Source organism: Somniosus microcephalus, chromosome 1, assembly GCF_052327205.1.
Source record: "Somniosus microcephalus isolate GS21.2 chromosome 1, FLI_Smic_1.0, whole genome shotgun sequence".
Classification (NCBI taxonomy): Eukaryota; Metazoa; Chordata; class Chondrichthyes; order Squaliformes; family Somniosidae; genus Somniosus; species Somniosus microcephalus.
Window position 1 is genome coordinate 97,112,508 of NC_140987.1, and position 18,998 is coordinate 97,131,505.

Sequence of the window (18,998 nt, forward strand, 5' to 3'; positions counted from 1 at the left end):
GTCCATTGTAGTGTTGAACTACCACTGTATTGCGTCTTCACAAGGACTATATAGGAGTTACTCCAGCCAGGACTAAGCCCATCACTGACAGGCCATATTCAGGGATAGTGATGGAGAATTCCGAGAGGTTGGCTGATTGATATTTCAATGTCAAATGTCAGGCTGTTGACTAGTCTGCGGGATACTTGGACCTGCAATGTCTGGAAATTAGTTAGGACAAGTGGGCTGGGATTGCCAGTGCCATGGATTGGTAATAGGGCTATCCATTATTTCTATTAGTGCTCATTTTATAAAATCTAGTCAACCAGAGTTGTACTGGAGTCATGTGTAGGCTAGATCAGAAGAACATTAGTGAAACAGTTGGGTTTCAACATTCTGGCTATTTAACAATTCAGCAGCTTGTCATTTTTCAGCTACTACCTCTGAAGTTTAGATTATTGCATTCTATTTCATGATTTGCCATTGTGGCATTTCAACTCTGAAACTTAAAATTCCAACAGGACTAGACACAGGATGTTCCTGATGGCAGGGGAGTCCAGAACCAGGGGTCACAGTCTAAAGGGTAAGCCATTTAGGACAGATGAGGAGGAATTTCTTCACTGAGAATGGTGAACCCGTGGAATTCTCTACCACAGAAGGCAGTTGAGGCCAATTCATTAAATATATTCAAGAAGGAGTTAGATATATTTAAGGCTAAAGGGAAGAAAGCAGGGACAGGGTACTGAATTTGGATGATCAACCATGATCTAATTAAATGGTGGAGTGGGCTCAAGGGGCCAAATGGCCTACTCCTGCCCCTATCTGTTTCCATGACCTCTGGGTGACTAATCCAGTGCTATGCCAGCAAGATACAGTACCCAAAGCTTTCAAAAACAGCAAGATAATTCCAAGAATGAGTAGCTAGAAAACCAAATATCTTTCCCTCAAAAAACACCATTCAACACTTAGCCAATATGCAAACATCTGGATCTAGAAAGCTAGAAACATTAAAAATCCTACAAAAATTCAATGATTAGAAATGCTGGAAAGACCTTTTCTTTACAGGTCTGCTCCTCTAATTAGAAATGTCACCTGGGCTTTGGGTGAGATTTCCACCTGCTGTGCAAAAACACTATGCAAGAACCTTCATGGGAGCAAACATTGAAAAGCCACAATGCTGCCAGAGGTCAAGCACACCAAAATCATGAATTAGTTCTGACGAAGTACAAGATGAATACATCTGCCCAAGTGGTAGTGTGCAAATACATTTGGACTCAAATTTGTGGGGGACAATCTAGTAAGGAGGCCAGTTTTTACTACAATTTAGGGAAAATAGCAAAATTCAAAATTAAATAACCTTAGCCATAAATTGTGATGGGAAGGGTGGGTAAACAGGAACTTGTTCCAATTCAGATTAAGACATCAAAGCCCTCAGTAAAAACCACCTGGTAACAGCTAGACAGTATATAGATTAAAGGTAACTATACAGTAGGGCAAGTAACCTTCTCATCCCTACCTTGTTAAAATGGAAAAGTACTTAGTACAGATTTCTGTACTTTCATCAGATCCACCTTCAGTTAGCTTTACCATCACACAGCCACCTACTAGGTACACATTGTCTATTGTGACACACAAAGTCTGATGTGCCACAGGTCTTAACTGTGGAAAAACAACTTCTATTAAACTCATTTCAGCCTCCATATTTCTGGGAGCATAACTGGAATATTGAAAGTCATTCTATGACTGAGGCTGCTTCCCCACTGCAGGGAAAAAAAAAGTTATGGCATGGAAAAGACTGTCCATTTTAACCAAGTGCTGAGAAACTCAAGCTATTTGGTTTTCCAAGTCCTTAGTTTTCTCCTATTCATGGGAATATCTGGTTAGTCAGTCTCTTGAAGATTAGCATCTTATATGCAAGTGAAATAGCTCCAAGTTACAACACTTCACATTTAAAATGCAGTAGGAATTGCCATTTCTAAAATCCAAAATCACAATTCAACAGTTTAGACAGGTTAACAGAAAAATAGAAGCAGGAGTAGGCCATTCGGCCCTCAAGCCTGCTCCACCATTCAATATCATGGCTGATGCTCATGGAGGTTATCCAAATATTTCCCAAATTCAGAATTTGTAAATACAATCCTTGCCCAATACTGACAGATGCTGCCTGCTCAGTTAAGTTTGTTCTAGAACTAAAAATGTAGGAGGTTAGATTGTCCATTGGATAAGTGGAGTTTGCAACACTAGCAAGGAAACAAATTATTGACGCACATATACCCATTCTGCAGTGCTGGCCATCCTTCTGCAGCTCCATTCCAGATGGACACACACAGGTGTATTTTGGAGAGGAATTGTTGATCTGAGGTGCTGGGAGACACATGTATTCACAGCTTCTAGTCTTCAGATTCTCACACCAGTTTTTGCCTGTAAAAAGAGGTTTTAAAGTCTGGATCCTTCTGACAGCAGAGCACAGACGCAATTCATTCTAAACCTAGCAAAATAGCATTCAAAACCAGCTTCAGCTGACATTTAAATTGCAAAGCAGGTTACTAAAATCAAATTTAGCCTGAAAAAAAAAAAAAAAAAAAAAAAAAAGTGTTACTACCACACTTTTGGCAAAAATAAAAGGTGTTTAAGATAGCAGCACTAGCATGTCCGAAACTACAAAGAATCAGTGAACTAGTCATTTATTAAGCTCGCTATTTGAGATTACTGTGTGGCAATTGTAGCCACATTTCTCTACAGTATTGGAACTTCAACAGATGGTTTGGCCTGGAATTCTCAGTGGTGAGGGAACAGCACTCTCCATTCACCTTGCTGAAAACTGCCCAGACTTTGTGGGCTCGTCAGCGGAGATATCCACTAATCTGGAGTCTACCAGCACAGTGCCCTCTACAGGGGAGCTGTAGTGCCTGAATGCAGCAAGCAACTGAGGTTCTACAACCAGATTGAAATATCCTTGGACACGAGTCTAAACCAGGAAATAAATTTCACTTTCTCCATTTAAATCAAAGATTGGGAAATACAGATGGATTAAGGGAAGAGAATACATAAAAAAAAAAAAATCTGCAACACAATTGTGGGCATGAGATGCCACACTTGTAAAATTATTTTCAGGGCCAGAGATGTTGTTCAGCAGTAATCACTTATTATGGCTTTAAGAACTCACTCCTAAATGCACCAGCTGTTTTAGTGCAGAACTAAAAGTACCCCAAGTTCATGCCATTAGTGATTTCAATGCAGACTATCAGTGACGACTGCAACAGTGCACCTTGTGGAGAAGCATGGTATCTGACTTCTGGATTTCCCAGTTTGGCTGTGCATGAGCAGATGTCAGATTTACCCTTTAATAACAGCCTGCACCAATAGCCTTGCTGTTAGAGCAAAAGCCAATCTTTTGACTTGATGCCCAACGTTAGTTAAATCCAGAAACCCATCTTTATTCATCATCTCTTCCCTCCCACCCACCCCTGCCCCTTTCCCAAAAATGTTCCCAGCATAATGTCTAGATGAAAGTGTTTTTTGGCTACTCTGACCTTCTAACATTCCCCATATGCTAAATTAGCCAGCATTAGAAAGCCCATTTTATCTTACAGAACATAAGTAGAAGCAGGAGTAGGCCATACAGCCCCTCAGGCCTGCTCCGCCATTCAATAGGATCATGGCTGATCCGAACCTAGACTCAAGTCCACTTCCCTGCCCTCCCCGTAACCCCCAATTCCCTTATGCTAATAAACTGTCTCAGTTTTAAATTTATTTAATGTTGCAGCTTCCACCAGAGGTAACAAATTCCATAGATTTACCACCGGGTGAAGAAGTTTCTCCTCATCAGTTTTGAAAGGGTGGCCCTTTATTCTAAGATTATGCCCCCCTAGTTCTAGTCTCACCCATCAGTGGAAACATCCTCACCGAATCCACCCGATCAAGCCCCTTCACAATCTTATGTTTTAATAAGATTGCCTCGCATTCTTCTGAACTCCAATGAGTAGAGGCCCAACCTACTTAACCTTTCCTCATAAGTCAACCCCCTCATCTCCGGAATCAACCGAGTGAACCTTCTCTGAACTGCCTCGAGAGCAAGTATATCTTTTCTTAAATATGGAAACCAAAACTTCCTCAGTTTAAAGTCAGAAAGGGAGATAAGCAGCCAGGTTTAAAAAACAGCTAAAGGAAGTCATCCAAAAACCCAAGACCACACATGCTGGAGGGGTTAAATCAAGCAAGATATTGATGCATGGGAAAGTAAACATGGGGAACAGAACATGCCACAGGACAAAAAGGTTGTACTCACTGCTGTTCTATATAATCACTTTACTGGTGAAATAAAGTGGGTCAATTTATATCTGGCCTCATCTTACCAAAGGAGGGGGTAAGTGACTGACCTTAATACCATATATAGCAAGTCAACAAGATGTCTCACCTGATGGTTGTGTCAGCTCATGATAAACAATGATGTCTCGAGGTTCATTAAGGTTGGCAGCTAAAAGCACCAGATCTGAACCTGTAAATTTGTTGGCTCCATAGAGAGATTTATTTCCCCCATCAACCCAGAACACACGATCCTGGAACAAGACAGCAAATTTGTTATAGAAACAAAGTTAAATATGAAATTGCCATGTAATTACTTATGCAAGTTTATATATGGTATTTATCCATGACTGGGACAACTGCCCAATTAGCAACTATTTACCAATATGCAAGAGCTTTTGTGCACATCTTCAATCCCATTTAGTCAACAATTCACAAAGACAGCAATTCCAAAACAAAGTAATGGGCTGCAGCATTGTCCAGCCTTGGATGAGTCACTAGTTTCAACTGAGCATTGGCTGGCATGGAGAATGCTGGCTTCAGTCTTCCCAAACCAGCATTCCACTACCCCCAGTCTCAATCAGGAGAGGTTTTGTACAGTCTTCTCCAGCCCACTTGTTGGATATCAAGCTGAACTCCAATCCCCACACCCACAAGATTGTTCATTTACATCTGCAGAATGATCCTCCAGCCCTTATGCCACTGAAGGCCTCATTTGTACTTTAGTCAATACTACATAAACTCCCACTACCCAAAATACATTTGCCCTCCATAGCACCACCCTGCCCAAAATAGTGGCCCTCCATAGCACCAGCCTACCATAAACTCATCCAGATTTGCTTTCATCCCACAAACCTGCTTGCCCACCCTCACTGGCTCCCAATCAGTCTCTCCAACCCCCAAAGAGTCCTAGTCTTCCAACTCCCTCACTCCAGCTTTGCAACCTCTTTCATACTTCACCAGCAGGGCAAATTTTCCAGTTGCCTGGATCAGCTCAAGAACTTGCCCCAAACCCTACACCTTTTTAAAAAAAAAAAACTTTCCCCAGCTCAGCAGTTTGGTTTCTCTTGCTACTATTCCACATTTTCTATGTTCAGGGTACCATATAAAATGCAAGTTGTTGTAAAATGCAAGTTGTTGCTTTAGCAGGAGCATTTGCAGAGTTAGGCTTGCTGCTAGTGTTCCTACTTAACAGAAACATAGAAGATAGGAGCAGGCCATTTGGCCCTTATAGCCCGCTCCGCCATTTAATGAGATCATGGCTGATCATCCAAATTCAGTACCCTGTCCCTGCTTTCTCCCCATATCCCTTGATCCCTTTAGCCTTAATATATCTAACTCCTTGAATATATTTAATGAATTGGCCTCAACTGCCTTGTGTGGTAGAGAATTCCACAGGTTCACCACTCTCTGGGTGAAGAAATTCCTCTTAAATGGCTTACCCCTTAGACTGTGACCCCTGGTTCTGGACTCCACCATCAGGAACATCCTTCCTGCATCTAGTCCTGTTTGAATTTTATAAGTTTCAATGAGATCCCCCCTCATTCTTCTAAACACTAGCAAATAGAAGCCCAATCAACCCAATCTCTCCTCTGTCATTCCTGCCATCCCAGGCATCAGTCTGGTGAATCTCACTGCACTCCCTCCATGGCAAGAACATCCTCAGATAAGGTGACCAAAACTGCACACAATACTCCAGGTGTGGTCTCACCAAGGCCCTGTACAACTGCAGCAAGACATCCTTGTTCCTGTACTCCAATCCTTGCACGAAGACCAGCATATCATTTGCCTTAACCGCCTGCATGCTTACCTTCAGCGACTAGTGCATAAGGACACCCAGGTCTTGTACTTCCTTTTCCCAATCTATTGCCATTCAAATAATTGGCCTTCCTGTTTTTGCCACCGAAGTGATTAACCTCACATTTATCCACATGATACTGCATTTGCTATGCATCTGCCCAATCACCCAACCTGTCCAAATTGTACTGAGTTTCTCTGCATCCTCCTCACAGCACACATGCCCACCCAGCTTAGTGTTGTCTGCAAACTTGGACATTACATCTAGTTCCCTCGTCTACATCATTTATATATTGTGAATAGCTGGGGTCCTAGCATCAATCCCTGCAGTACCCCACTAGTCACTGCCTGCCACTCAGAAAAAGACCAGTTTATTCCAACTCTGCTTCTTGTCTGCCAACCAGTTCTCTATCCAAGACAGTATCTTACCCCCAATCCTATGTGCTTTAATTTTGCACACTAATCACTTATGCAGGACCTTCTTAAAAGCCTTGAAAGTCCAAATACACCACATCCACTGGTTCTCCTTTATTATATACCAGTTACAGCCTCAAAATTTGGGGGTCTGTATACAACTCCCACTAATGTTTTCTGCCCCTTGGTATTTCTCAGCTCTGCCCATACAAATTCCACATCAGAGCAAATATCCTTCCTTACTAGTGTTAATCTCCTCTTTAACCAGCAATACTACCCCACCTCCTTTTCCTGAATATTGAATACCCCTGGATGTTGGTTCCAGGGTGACCAGGGCTGGGAATGCATGTCTCTAATCCCAATTATATCAGTTTACATCTATTTTTGCAGCTAATTCATCCACCTTATCACGAATGCTCCTCACATTTTTTTTTTTTTTTTTTTTTTAAAAACAATCAATGTCCTTTTAGAATTCTTATTTTCTGTGGCCCTATTTGGTTTACACCCTGGATTGCTCAGCCTTCTGCTTTTGCTTTTCTCCTTCCTATTTTGTTTCTATCCTTGCTTCCCTTTCCTCTGTCTCCTTGCACAGGTTCCCAACCAACTGCCATTTTAGTTTAAACCCTCCCTAACAGCACTAGCAAACACTCCCCTTAATCCTTTCCAAGCTCTGCAAGTCAATTTGCTTCTAGCTTGCTTAAAAACAAACAGTTGGTCAAAAACCAGAGAACCCTGGAGAAAAACCAAATGCTACAAGTACACAACAGCTCTGTCAGCATATGGAAACAAGATACAAAAGTACATTAGAGTCCATTCATCAGACCTGGAAAGGGAAGTCAATTAACCCAAATACAGTAAGAGTAAAGGCATTAATATTTGCCCATGAATACAAGATGATAAAATGTTTAATAAAAAAGGGTACTGGATGTACAAGAGGTCATCTCTGGCCAAGCAGAGATGCAGTCAGCTTTGTCTCAATCAGTAGTTCCGAGTTAGAAGGCTGTGGGTTCAAGTCTCTCCAGCAACTTAAGAGCACAAAAATCTAGGCTGGCACTCCAGTGCAGTACTGAGGGAGTGCTGCACCGTTGGAGATGCTGTATTTGAGGTGCTGAATGGAGCTCCCATCTGCTCTCAGGTGGATGTAAAAGATCCTATGGCACTTTGAAGAGCAATCCCTGGTATCCTAGCTAATATGTATCCCTCACTAACAGATTATATGGTCATTATCACATGGTTTGTGGGCAAATTGGTTGCTGCATTTCCCATATTACAACAGTGACTACACTTCAAAATGTACTTCATTGGCTGTAAAGCACTGGCAGTAGTGAAAGGTGCTATACAAATACAAGTTTTTCTTTCCAGGAGTTGTTCAAAATCATGATCTCATTGAAACTTAAAATTCTAACAGGACTAAATGCAGGAAGGATGTTCCCGATGGCAGGGGAGTCCAGAACCAGGGGTCACAGTCTAAGGGGCAAGCCATTTAGGACAGAGATGAGGAATTTCCTCACTCAGACAGTGGTGAACTTGTGGAATTCTCTACCACACAAGGCAGTTGAGACCAATTTATTAAATATATTCAAGGAGTTGGGTATATTTAAGGTTAAAGGGATATGGGGAGAAAGCAGGGGCAGGGTATGGAATTTGGATGATCAGCCATGATCTCATTAAATGGCAAAACAGGCTGGAGGGGCCAAATGGCCTACTCCTATCCTATCTTCTATGTTTGGACAGGGTAGATTGAGAGAAACTGTTCCCATTGGCCAAAGGGCAGAGAACAGATTTAAGGTGATTGGTAAAAGAACCAAAGGCGATGCAAGAAAAAAATTACACAGCGAGGGGTTAAGATCTGGAATGCACTGCCTGAAAGGGTGGAGGCGGCAGACTCAATCTTATCTTGAGTTGGCCAAGTATCGGAAGAAAAAAAAAATGCAGGGCTACAGGGAAACGGCAGGGGAGTGGGACTAGGAGAGTCAGCACTGGCTAGACAGGCCAAATGGCCTTCCATGCTGTAACAATTCTATGATTCTATGAGGATTGCTATAGAAAGAGTAAATTAGTTATGGATGGCAAAACTAAATGCTGACTTTAGCTAGCTCTTACTTTGCCAAATGAAGGGATGGAAATTGTACAGAAAAAAGGTATTGTGAAGTTAGCATTGAGCTTTGTTGAGGTGGCATAGAAGGCTGAGGTAGATGAAAACTAGAGCAGGGAAAGGAAAAAAAAAAAGCCAGAAGTCAGGATCATTTAGATAGATTGGAATGGTCATTCTATTTAAGTTTAGCCTTCCCCATGAGGAGCATTTCTGTTTACTGCAGTTTTTCTATGCTTGGAGGAAACATGTCTATTGCCATCACATGGAAAGATTGTGAAGAACAATGATGTGGGAAGAAATCTGCTAGATTTTAGAAGCAGAACACAAGGATTGATTACTTAGCAGCTCTAGACATTCTATACACCAAGTCAACTTGCCTCAAATATGGTGATTGCAAAAGCATGAGCAAGGAATTCCTTTGACAGCAGTACAGTTCTTCGGTCTTGACCATTCAGGTCTATACTTGACAATGTGTGCAGCTTCAAGTCAACCCAATAGAGGCGACTTTTCACAAGATCTGTAGACAAAGATGCATTGTATAAATATCAGAATAATGAAAAGGTGTGCCTTCTAATTTCAGGATTAGCAGTCTACTTACCAAGAGCAATGGCACGTGGCCATTGAATCTCTCTGGTCACCAGAAGGTTACGGTCATAGCCATTCATTCCTGCTTTTTCAATCTTTGCTGGCTTGCCCCAGTCTGACCAGTAAAGAAACCTTTAAAAACCAAAAACAGTCACAACCAAGATTCACCCTGAAAATGTAGCACCTTAAAAAGAGATGATAGTTACATGCAAAACAAAATCTTCCAGGATTTTTCATTTCCATTGTCGGGCAGTGCTGTCAGCAGCAACAAATACATTGCGACAACTGAAGGTTTATTCACCTAACCTGAAGTGATAACTAAATTATCGCAGCACTAAAATTTAGTTAGCACGTCAGTATTAAATGAACATATTCTAGTGAAAGTTGAATTTGATGCCTCTAATCTTCTGCACTACTCAAAACAGATATACAAGATTACTATCTCACATTGAATGCATTTTAAAGATTCAAGTTTCCACTTAGTTTGATCAGATCCATTCCCATTTATCCTCTTGACTTGCCACAAGAAAAAACCTTTAAGATAAAACTTTACTTTGATATTTCCAATTGGAGCTCTATTTCCTTCCTACCTTAGGATTTGGCCAGCTGATCAGAAGAGTTTCACATTACCAGCTATACCATACACTGGTCTGAAACATGCAAGCAAGATTTTTTTTTTTAAATCTCTCTTTTAAACAAAGTAAATGTTCAGAGTGAACTAGAATAGTCCAAAAAAATGTTATTCAATATAGATAGAAGCAGCAAAAGTAAGATTGAAAGAATTAAGATCAAGACAGTTCAGAGTACATTAACTGCAAGCAGGTTTTGAAAATACCTCAATGTATGTGCAACATCTTAAAATTCTATAAAACAATTCAGTACCCTGATAATGGATCAACAGCTACAGAAGCCGGTTCCCTCAGGTCAGCATCAAAAAGGATTGTTCTTTTGGTTCCATCAAAGTTAGCGACAGATATGGTTTCAGTGCCACGATCAGTCCAGTAAAAGTGTTTGTAGATCCAGTCCACAGCAATTCCCACAGGGTCTCCTAGATCTTTGACAATGTTGGATTTGTGAACTGAGTTTTCACGTTTATCCATGGACACACTGTAAAGAAGTCATTGTTTAATGAAAGTTTGCAGATTACACTAAAAATCCAAATCAAAAAAGTTAAGCTACAAATCCAATTTTTTTTTTTTTTGGGAGCTTCCAACTTTAAATAGAAGTTGGAAGACAGAAAAAGAGAGAGACAGACAATTTGGCCCATCTTAGAATCTACTGGAATGTTAAGTGGTACTAAATTTCCATCCTTTTAATTTAAAAAAATAAATAAACCAATTGAGCCAAACGTTACAAGTCAGCACTTCAATGTATGCAGTGGAAGATGATTAAAGATAAAATTCCTCTGCATGAATTTTAATTAGGTGCTCAGCATGTGAACTTGTATTGGTGGATTGAAGGGAAGAGCATTAGTTTTCCCTATGCAACCAAATGAAGTGAATCTTATGGAATGTGCAATTTTGCAAACCAAAGTGCATTAACAGGCCAAATGCAGCACCAAATCTAGGTATTGGGTTGCTTCAAGGATGAAACCCATTTGATATCATGGAGGAGGGTTTATGCCAGAATCAATTTTGAGGGCACTCACCCAAATCAGACCACAAGTTGATACAAGTCAGACAATAGCATTTAAAAATTGAAACCAAGTGTTAAACTGACAACCATGTCAGACCAGTTGGTCAATGCAGACTGCACAAGTAGGACTTCAGAAGCTATTTTTTTTTTTTTTTTACATGGACATTGTATTGTTGGCTTCTAGATAGGTCCTCTGCATGGTAGTTAAAAAGTACATGCCAATGTCTACAGCAAACATTAATTCTTTAAAATTTAAATCCTCTATTGTGCCCATTTACAATCCAGTGGTGGCCTGCAGAGTGGCCCTTTGTTTTTCTATTCACTAACCTAAATGAAGGACAGTTTTCTGTACTGAGTAGTTACATCAATAGTGGGTTTCCTGAAGTTTTGACCCCAGATTTGTACAATTGTGATCAAAGATGTAATCTGATTTAAGTTGGAGGTTTGAAAGAACTCCGCTCTCTACAAATGTCTTCCTGAACTATGCATCCTGGCCTTTCACCTACCCACAAGTTTTTAAACCAGACTGAATACTTCAAATGGAGTACCTTAACCAGATCTAAAGAATGCATCAAAATAGATTTGGATACTGAATCATTGAAAGTCTACTTCTGGATACAATATAGTTTGTAGGTCTCTCAATTAGTGACATTGTGCAAGTGAAATCAGTGCCTTGATGAAGAAAGTCAAGTTGAGTCTTCAGCTTGCCAATCCATTATGTAGCTATTGTTACAGTTCACAGTAAAGAATTTGCATACCTAAAAATGGCTCGTTGTCCCAAATCAGCCCAGAAGATCCTCCGTGAGGCAACATCAGCATCAAGTGCTACAGCATTTCTCAATTGCCGAACTACTTGGGTGTATTCCATTTGGTGTAATCCGATTTTCCTAATATCGTGGCGATTAGTGAAGACCAAATAGGGCTCTTCCCCTATTTAAATTATAGAAAAACTAAAAATTAAACTGGCAAAATAGTGCTTCACTTCTCCCATTCCTGAAGTGACTTGCCGAAACATTTCTACAGGCAGCAGCAGCCACCCTTCAGTACTTTAATGACAATTCATGTGGTAACAGTTCAAGGAAATCAGTGCTAAACTTTCTCTGACTAGATAACAATTAGAAGTAGTAACCAGACAGGTTTGCCTCCCTCTGAAGACATTCTACAAAACATTGCACAAATTTAAAAAGAGATAGGAACATTTTGGATTTAGGGCAACAAATTTAGGCAAAACAGCAGAGGATACATGCAGGGATTTCCAGGGACAGTTCAGTGACTGCATGCAGCTACTATAGAAAATATTTTAACCAAAATATTTAAATACTCTCTTCTGTAGTAAGCATTCCCTCCATCTTCATTAGCACAAATACAAGAGCCAGTGTCCAAAAATGCATCAAGGGAGTTGGTACTAATGCCACTACTGGTCTTGATAGTTGTAGCATAGTACGATGTCACTCACTTAGTTGCTCAACTGGAGTGTGCAAAACAGACAAATGGGACTTGAAGCATGTCAAATTAGTGACTGCAGATCTAGCAGCAATTAATGAATATCTTATGCAAGACAGTTGGATAGATGGTTTGTTGAAAATTGACGTGGCAATACAGACAATGGCATCTAATGGACAAGTCCTGGCTCACCATTATCCTTGAATGATAAAGATTGGATATATTTTTTTTTTTTTTTTTTTAAATAAACTTTCCCTCTAAATGGAAACAGATTAGAACCAAGCAGGACTCCAGGTTTAAAAGCACGTGTTACATGAAAGTCTAAAAGCATTGTACTAGTTTTTGAAAAGGTTCTACTTGCCTATTGCCTTGCAAACTCCAGTCACTGGATCCAGGTGATATCCTTTGTGACATGCACATTCATAGCTTCCTATTATGTTGATACAAATTTGACTGCAGGTTCCAGGATTTTGACATTCATCAATATCTGCAGAATATCAGGCAACATTCCTTCAGTTTTATTAAGCCATTACATACACTTAAATATACAAAAAATTACCAAAAAAACTTACCTCTACAGATATTCTCAACCAACTCAAAACCAGTAAGGCATACACATTTGTAGCCAATAACAAGATCCTGGCAGATATGCAAGCAGCCACCATTGTTCACCAGGCATTCATTCAAGTCTGCGAGAATAAAAAAAAAGTCATTTTAGTAGTCTCAAGAAATTACTCAAAGCAGCAACTAGCTTAAAATAGCTGAACTGACTTCAACAGTAACCTGCAGAGGTCTTTGAGATGCCTAGCCAATTGTACAGAATACATCCCAACTTTGTAAAAAAAAACCCTGTCAAAGTATTAAACTAGGCCATTTAAAAGCAATGCACCATGGCAGTTGCTAGATATGTAGCAGATCTAAATTAAATGAGACTAAGCAACAAAGTCATTTACATAGGAAACATTAAGCAGCATTCAGCAGTTCAGCCTCTGAATCCAAACTCAGACTCCTGGCTTCAATGTGGATCAAACCAACTGCTTCAGATACAAAGACAGTTGGAACAGAACAGGGTAAACTTTCCACTATGGGTGCAATTGGCAAGTCTGGCACAAATGGCACCAGTTTTGAAATCTGCTGTGAATTGGGTAGTGTTTTAAATATATCAAGGAATATTTTTTAATAAAAAAAGTTAACTTTATAAACATAGAAGATAGGAGCAAGAGTAGGCCATTCGGCCCCTCAAGCCTGCTCCGCCATTTAGGAGATCATGGCTGATCATCCAAATTCAGTACCTTGTCCCCGCTTTCTCCCCATATCCCTCTAGCCTTAAGAAATATATCTAACGAATTGGCCTCAACTGCCTTGTGGTAGAGAATTCCACAGGTTCACCACTCTCTGGGTGAAGAAATTCCTCCTCGTCTGTCCTAAATGGCTTACCCCTTATCCTTAGACTGTGACCCCTAGTTCTGGACTCCCCTGCCATCAGGAACATCCTTCCTGCATCTATTCGGTCTAGTCCAGTTAGAATTTTATAAGTTTCAATGAGATCCTCATTCTTCTAAACTTTTGAATAAGCCCAATTGACCCAATCTCTCCTCATGTGTCATTCCTGCCATCAGTCTGTTGAATCTTTGCTGCACTCCCTCCATGGCAAGAACATCCTCAGATAAGGTGACCAAAACTACACACAATACTCAAGGTGTGGTCTCACCAAGGCCCTGTACAACTGCAGCAAGACATCCTTGCTCCTGTACTCAAATCCTCTATGAAGGCCAACATATCATTTGCCTTCTTAACTGCTTGCTGCACCTGCATGCTTACCTTCAGCGACTGGTGCACAAGGACACCCAGGTCTCATTGCACTTCCCCTTCTCCCAATCTATTACTGTTCAGATAATAATCTGCCTTCCTGTTTTTGCCACCAAAATGGATAACCTTGCATTTATCCACATTATACTGCATCTGCCCAATCACCAAACCTGTCCAAATCATACTGGAGTTTCTCAGCATCTTCCTCACAGCACACACCCAGCTTTGTGTCATCTGCAAACTGGAGATATTACATCTAGTTCCCTCGTCTAGATCAATATATATTGTGAATAGCTGGGGTCCTAGCACTGATCCCTGCGGTACCCCACTAGTCACTGCCTGCTACTCGAAGATCTGTTTATTCCAACTCTGCTTCCTGTCTGTCAACCAGTTCTCCAAGTCAGTACCTTACCCCCAATCCCATGTGCTTCAACTTTACACACTAATCTCTTATGCAGGACCTTATTGAAAGCCTTCTGAAAGTCCAAATACACCACATCCACTGGTTCTCCTTTATCTATTCTACAGTTACATCCTCAAAAAATGCCAGATTAGTCAAGCACGATTTACCTTTTGTAAATCCATGTTGACTTTGTCCGATCCCGTCTGTTTTCCAGGTGCTCTGCTATTACATTTCACAATGGACTCTAGCATTTTCCCCACTGCTGAGGTCAGGCTTACTGGTCTATAATTCCTGGTTTTCTCTACCACCTTTTTGAATAGTGGGGTTGCATTAGCTATCCTCCAATCCATGGGAACTGTTAAGAGTCTAGAATTTGGGAAGATGACCAGCAATGCATCTACTACTTCCAGGGACACTTCCTTAAGTACCCTAGGATGTAGATAATCAGGCCCTGGGGATTTATTGGCCTTCAATCCAGTCAATTTCCCTACAAATACTAATTTCATTCGGTTCCTCCCTCGTTAGACTATGTTCTGACATCTCTGGGAGGTTATTTGTGTCCTCTTGTGAAGACAGAACCAGAGTATGTATTTAATTGGTCTGCCATTTCTTTGTTCCCATTGTAAATTCCCCTGATACTGACTGCAAGGGACCTATGCTTGACTTCAATCTTTCTCTTTGCATCTGTAGAAGCTTTCACAGTCAGTTTTTATGTTCCCTGCAAGCTTACTCACTTTCTCCTCCCCCCCACCCCTCTTAATTAATCCCTTTGTCCTCCTTTGCTGAATCCTAAACTAATCCCAATCCTCAGGTTTGCTGCTTTTTCTGGCCAATTTATAGGTCCTCTCCTTGGATCTTATGCCATCCCTAATTTCCCTTTAGACATGGTTGAGTCACTTATTTTTAATGCCAGACAGGGATGAACAAATTCTGTAGTTCAACAATGCAATCTTTAAATGTTTGCCATTGCCTATCCACTGTCAACCCTTTAAGTTAAATGTTCCCCAATCCATCCTAGCCAACTCACACCTCATACCATTGTAGTTTCCTTTATTTAAATTCAGGACCCTAGTCCAAGTCAACTACTTCCTCTCCATCTTAATGAAGAATTCTATCACATGATTGCTCTGCCCCAAGGGGCCTTGCACAATATTGCTAATTAATCCTCATTGCATAATACCCAGTCTAAGATGGCCTGATTTCTAGTTGGTTCCTCAACAAAGTTTGATTATACAGCTGAGTGTTTGTTTTAATCCAGCACCTGCAAGTAACCCGATTGTAAGTTACTGAAATATACAGAACTATTTTCTACTTAGATTAGGGTACAGTAGTCAGTTTTAGTAAATTTTAATACACTCAATGTACCAATTAGTGTCCTTTGTGTCCTTATGCCAAAAACATCAGCTTAATTTTTGGAGCCTTCAAAGGCCTGCAAACAAGTGAAATTAAACTCCCAATGGTAATTAATTCAACTTGGGGGGTGTGGACAGATAAGGGCAGGGACTGCTTCTAGCACAATGTTTAAAAACTAGGAAATGGCAGGCTTGCTAGGTAGCTACTTTGCATCAGTCTTCACAGTGGAGGATGAGGTTAAAATACCAGAGATACAAGGAATACTAAAAATAGAGGAACTAGCTAGTTTCAATATAATGTAAAAAGGGATGGGGAAAAACTAATGTTTAGAGACAAATCTCCAAGATCCAAATGGTTTCACCCTAGGATATTAAATGTCAGTGAGAAATTGTTCATTCATTAAGTCATGATCTTCCAAAACTCAATTCAGGAATTGTACCCTTGGATTGGAAAATTGCCAACACCACATAGGGTTGAAGTGGTTATATCTGTACAGAGCTTGTATTAGACCCCATCTGGAGCACTACATTCAGTTCTGAGCACTGCACCTCAGGAGGGATATTGGCCTTTTGAGGGCATGCAGTGCAGATTCACCAGAAATATACTGGGGCTAAGTGCTAAATTATGTAGACAAGTTACATAGACTAGGCTTGTATTTCCTTGAATATGGAAAATTAAGGGGTGATCTAATTGAAGTATTTATGATTAAAGGAGGTGATAGACAGATAGAGAAACACTATTTCCTCTAGTAGAATGTCCAGAACAAGGGGAATAACTAAAAGTAGAGCCAAGCTGTTCAAAGGGCAGGGAATGCCAAAGCAAAGGTAGTGGAAATCTGAACACTCCAAAAAGCTGGTTAGGTCATGGAGATGATATAGAAACATAGAAGATAGGAGGAGTAGGCCATTCGGCCCTTCGAGCCTGCTCCGCCATTCAATGAGATCATGCTGATCATCCAAGTTCAGTACCCTGTCCCTGCCTTCTCCCCATATCCCTTTAGCTTTAAGAAATATATCCAACTCTTTCTTGAATATATTTAATGAACTGGCCTCCACCACCCTCAGTGGTAGAGAATTCCACAGGTTCACCACTCTCGGTGAAGAAATTCCTCCTCATTTCAGTCCTAAATGGCTTACCCCTTATCCTTAGACTATGACCCCTGGTTCTGGACTCCCCAGCCATCAGAAACATCCTTCCTGCATCTAGTCTGTCCAGGCCCGACAGAATTTTATAGGTTTCGATGAGATCCCCTCAATCTTCTAAACTCCAGCGAGTATAAGCCCAATTGACAATCTCTCAAGTCATTCCTGCCATCCCAAGTATCAGCCTGGTGAATCTTCACTGCACTCCCTCCATGGCAAGAACATCCTTCCTCAGGTAAGGCGACCAAAACTGCACACAATACTCAAGGTGCGGTCTCACCAAGGCCCTGCACAACTGTAGCAAGACATCCTTGTTCCTGTACTCGAACCCTCTTGCTACGAAGGCCAACATACCATTTGCCTTCTTAACCGCCTGCATGCTTACCTTCAGCGACTGGTGCACAAGAACACCCAGGTCTCTTTGCACTTCCCCTTCAAATAATAATCTGCCTTCCTGTTTGCCACCAAAGATGTGCGGGTTAGGTTGATTGGCTATGATAAATTGACTCTTAGTGTTAGGGGGAATTAAATACGTGGGGTTACAGGGATACGTGTTGGTGTAGGGGTTACCGGGATCGGGTGGGATATGTGTCGGTGCAGGCTCAATGGGCCGAAATGGCCTCTATCTGCACTGTGGGGTTTCTGGGATTTCTGTTTGTGAAAGTGGATAACCTCACATTTATCCACATTATAGTGCATTTGCCATTTTTCTGCCCAGATCATACTGGAGTTTAACATCCTCCTCACAGCTTACCCTCCCACCCAGCTTTGTGTCGTCTGCGAATTTGGAGATATTCCATCCAATTCCCTCGTCCAGATCATTAAATATATATTGTGAACAGCTGGGGTCCTAGGACCAATCCTTGCGGTACCCCACTAGTCACTGCCTGCCACTCGGAAAATGACCCGTTTATTCCAACTCGGCTTTCTGTCCGCCAACCAGCTCTCTATCAAAGTCAATACCTTGCCCCCCAATCCCATGTGCCTTAATTTTGCATGCTAATCTCTTGTGGGACCTTATCGAAAGCCTGCTGAAAGTCCAAATACACCACATCCACTGGTTCTCCCTTATCTATTTTACCAGTTACACACAAAATTCCAGTAGTCAAGCATGATTTACCTTTTGTAAATCCATGTTGACTTTGTCCGATCCGGTCACTGCTTTCCAAGTGCTCTGCTATTACATCTTTTATAATGGACTCTAGCATTTGCCCCACTACCAATGTCAGGCTTACCGGTCTATAATTCCCTGCTTTTTCTCTACCACCTTTTTTGAATAGTGGGGTAACATTAGCTACCCTCCAATCCATGGGTACTGTTCCAGAGTCTATCGAGTTCTGGAAGATGACCAGCAATGCATCTACTATTTCTAGGGCCACTTCCTTAAGTACCCTGGGATGTAGATTATCAGGCCCTGGGGATTTATCAGCCTTCAGTCCCATCAATTGTCCAAACACCATTTCCCTACAAATACTGATTTCTTTCAGTTCCACCCTTTCATCAGACCCTATGTTCCCCAGCATCTCTGGGAGGTTATTTGTGTCCTCCTTTGTGAAGACATAACCAAAGTATGAATTTAGTTGGTCTGCCATTTCTTGGTTTCCCATTATAAATTCCCAATTCTGACTGCAAGGGACCTACGTTTGACTTCCAATCTTTTTCTCTTCACATCTATAAAAGCTTTGTCAGTTTTTATGTCCCCTGCTAGCTTACTCATTCTATTTTCCCTTTAATTAATCCCTTTGCTGAATCCTAAACTGCTCCCAATCCTCAGGATTATTGCTTTTTCTGGCCAATTTATATGTTGTCTCCTTGGATCTTATGCTATCCCTAATTTCCCTCGTTAGCCACAGTTGAGTCACCTTTGTGTTTTATTTTTATGCCAAACTGGGATGAACAAATTCTGTAGCTCATCCATTCGGTCTTTGAATGTTTGCCATTGCCTATCCACCGTCAACCCTTTGAGCGCCATTACCCAATCAATCCTACCCAACTCGCTCCTCAGACCATTAGTTTCCTTTATTTAAATTGAGGACCC

The 18,998-nt window shown here is 41.0% G+C and overlaps 1 protein-coding gene across 2 annotated transcripts in view; it reads right to left on the minus strand.

The window, feature by feature from the left end:
* Positions 1–18,998, minus strand: part of LOC147124247 (uncharacterized) — a 68,205-nt gene that overhangs the window by 17,982 nt on the left and 31,225 nt on the right. For both annotated transcript variants that reach the window (XM_085984233.1, XM_085984227.1), the window contains exons 20-27: positions 12,826–12,942; positions 12,615–12,740; positions 11,569–11,740; positions 10,058–10,282; positions 9,189–9,307; positions 8,968–9,107; positions 4,397–4,538; positions 2,248–2,400 (exon numbers count right to left, since the gene is read on the minus strand). In XM_085984233.1, coding sequence (XP_085840359.1) covers positions 2,248–2,400; positions 4,397–4,538; positions 8,968–9,107; positions 9,189–9,307; positions 10,058–10,282; positions 11,569–11,740; positions 12,615–12,740; positions 12,826–12,942 — 1,194 coding nt within the window. The remainder of the gene's footprint in view (positions 1–2,247; positions 2,401–4,396; positions 4,539–8,967; positions 9,108–9,188; positions 9,308–10,057; positions 10,283–11,568; positions 11,741–12,614; positions 12,741–12,825; positions 12,943–18,998) is intronic.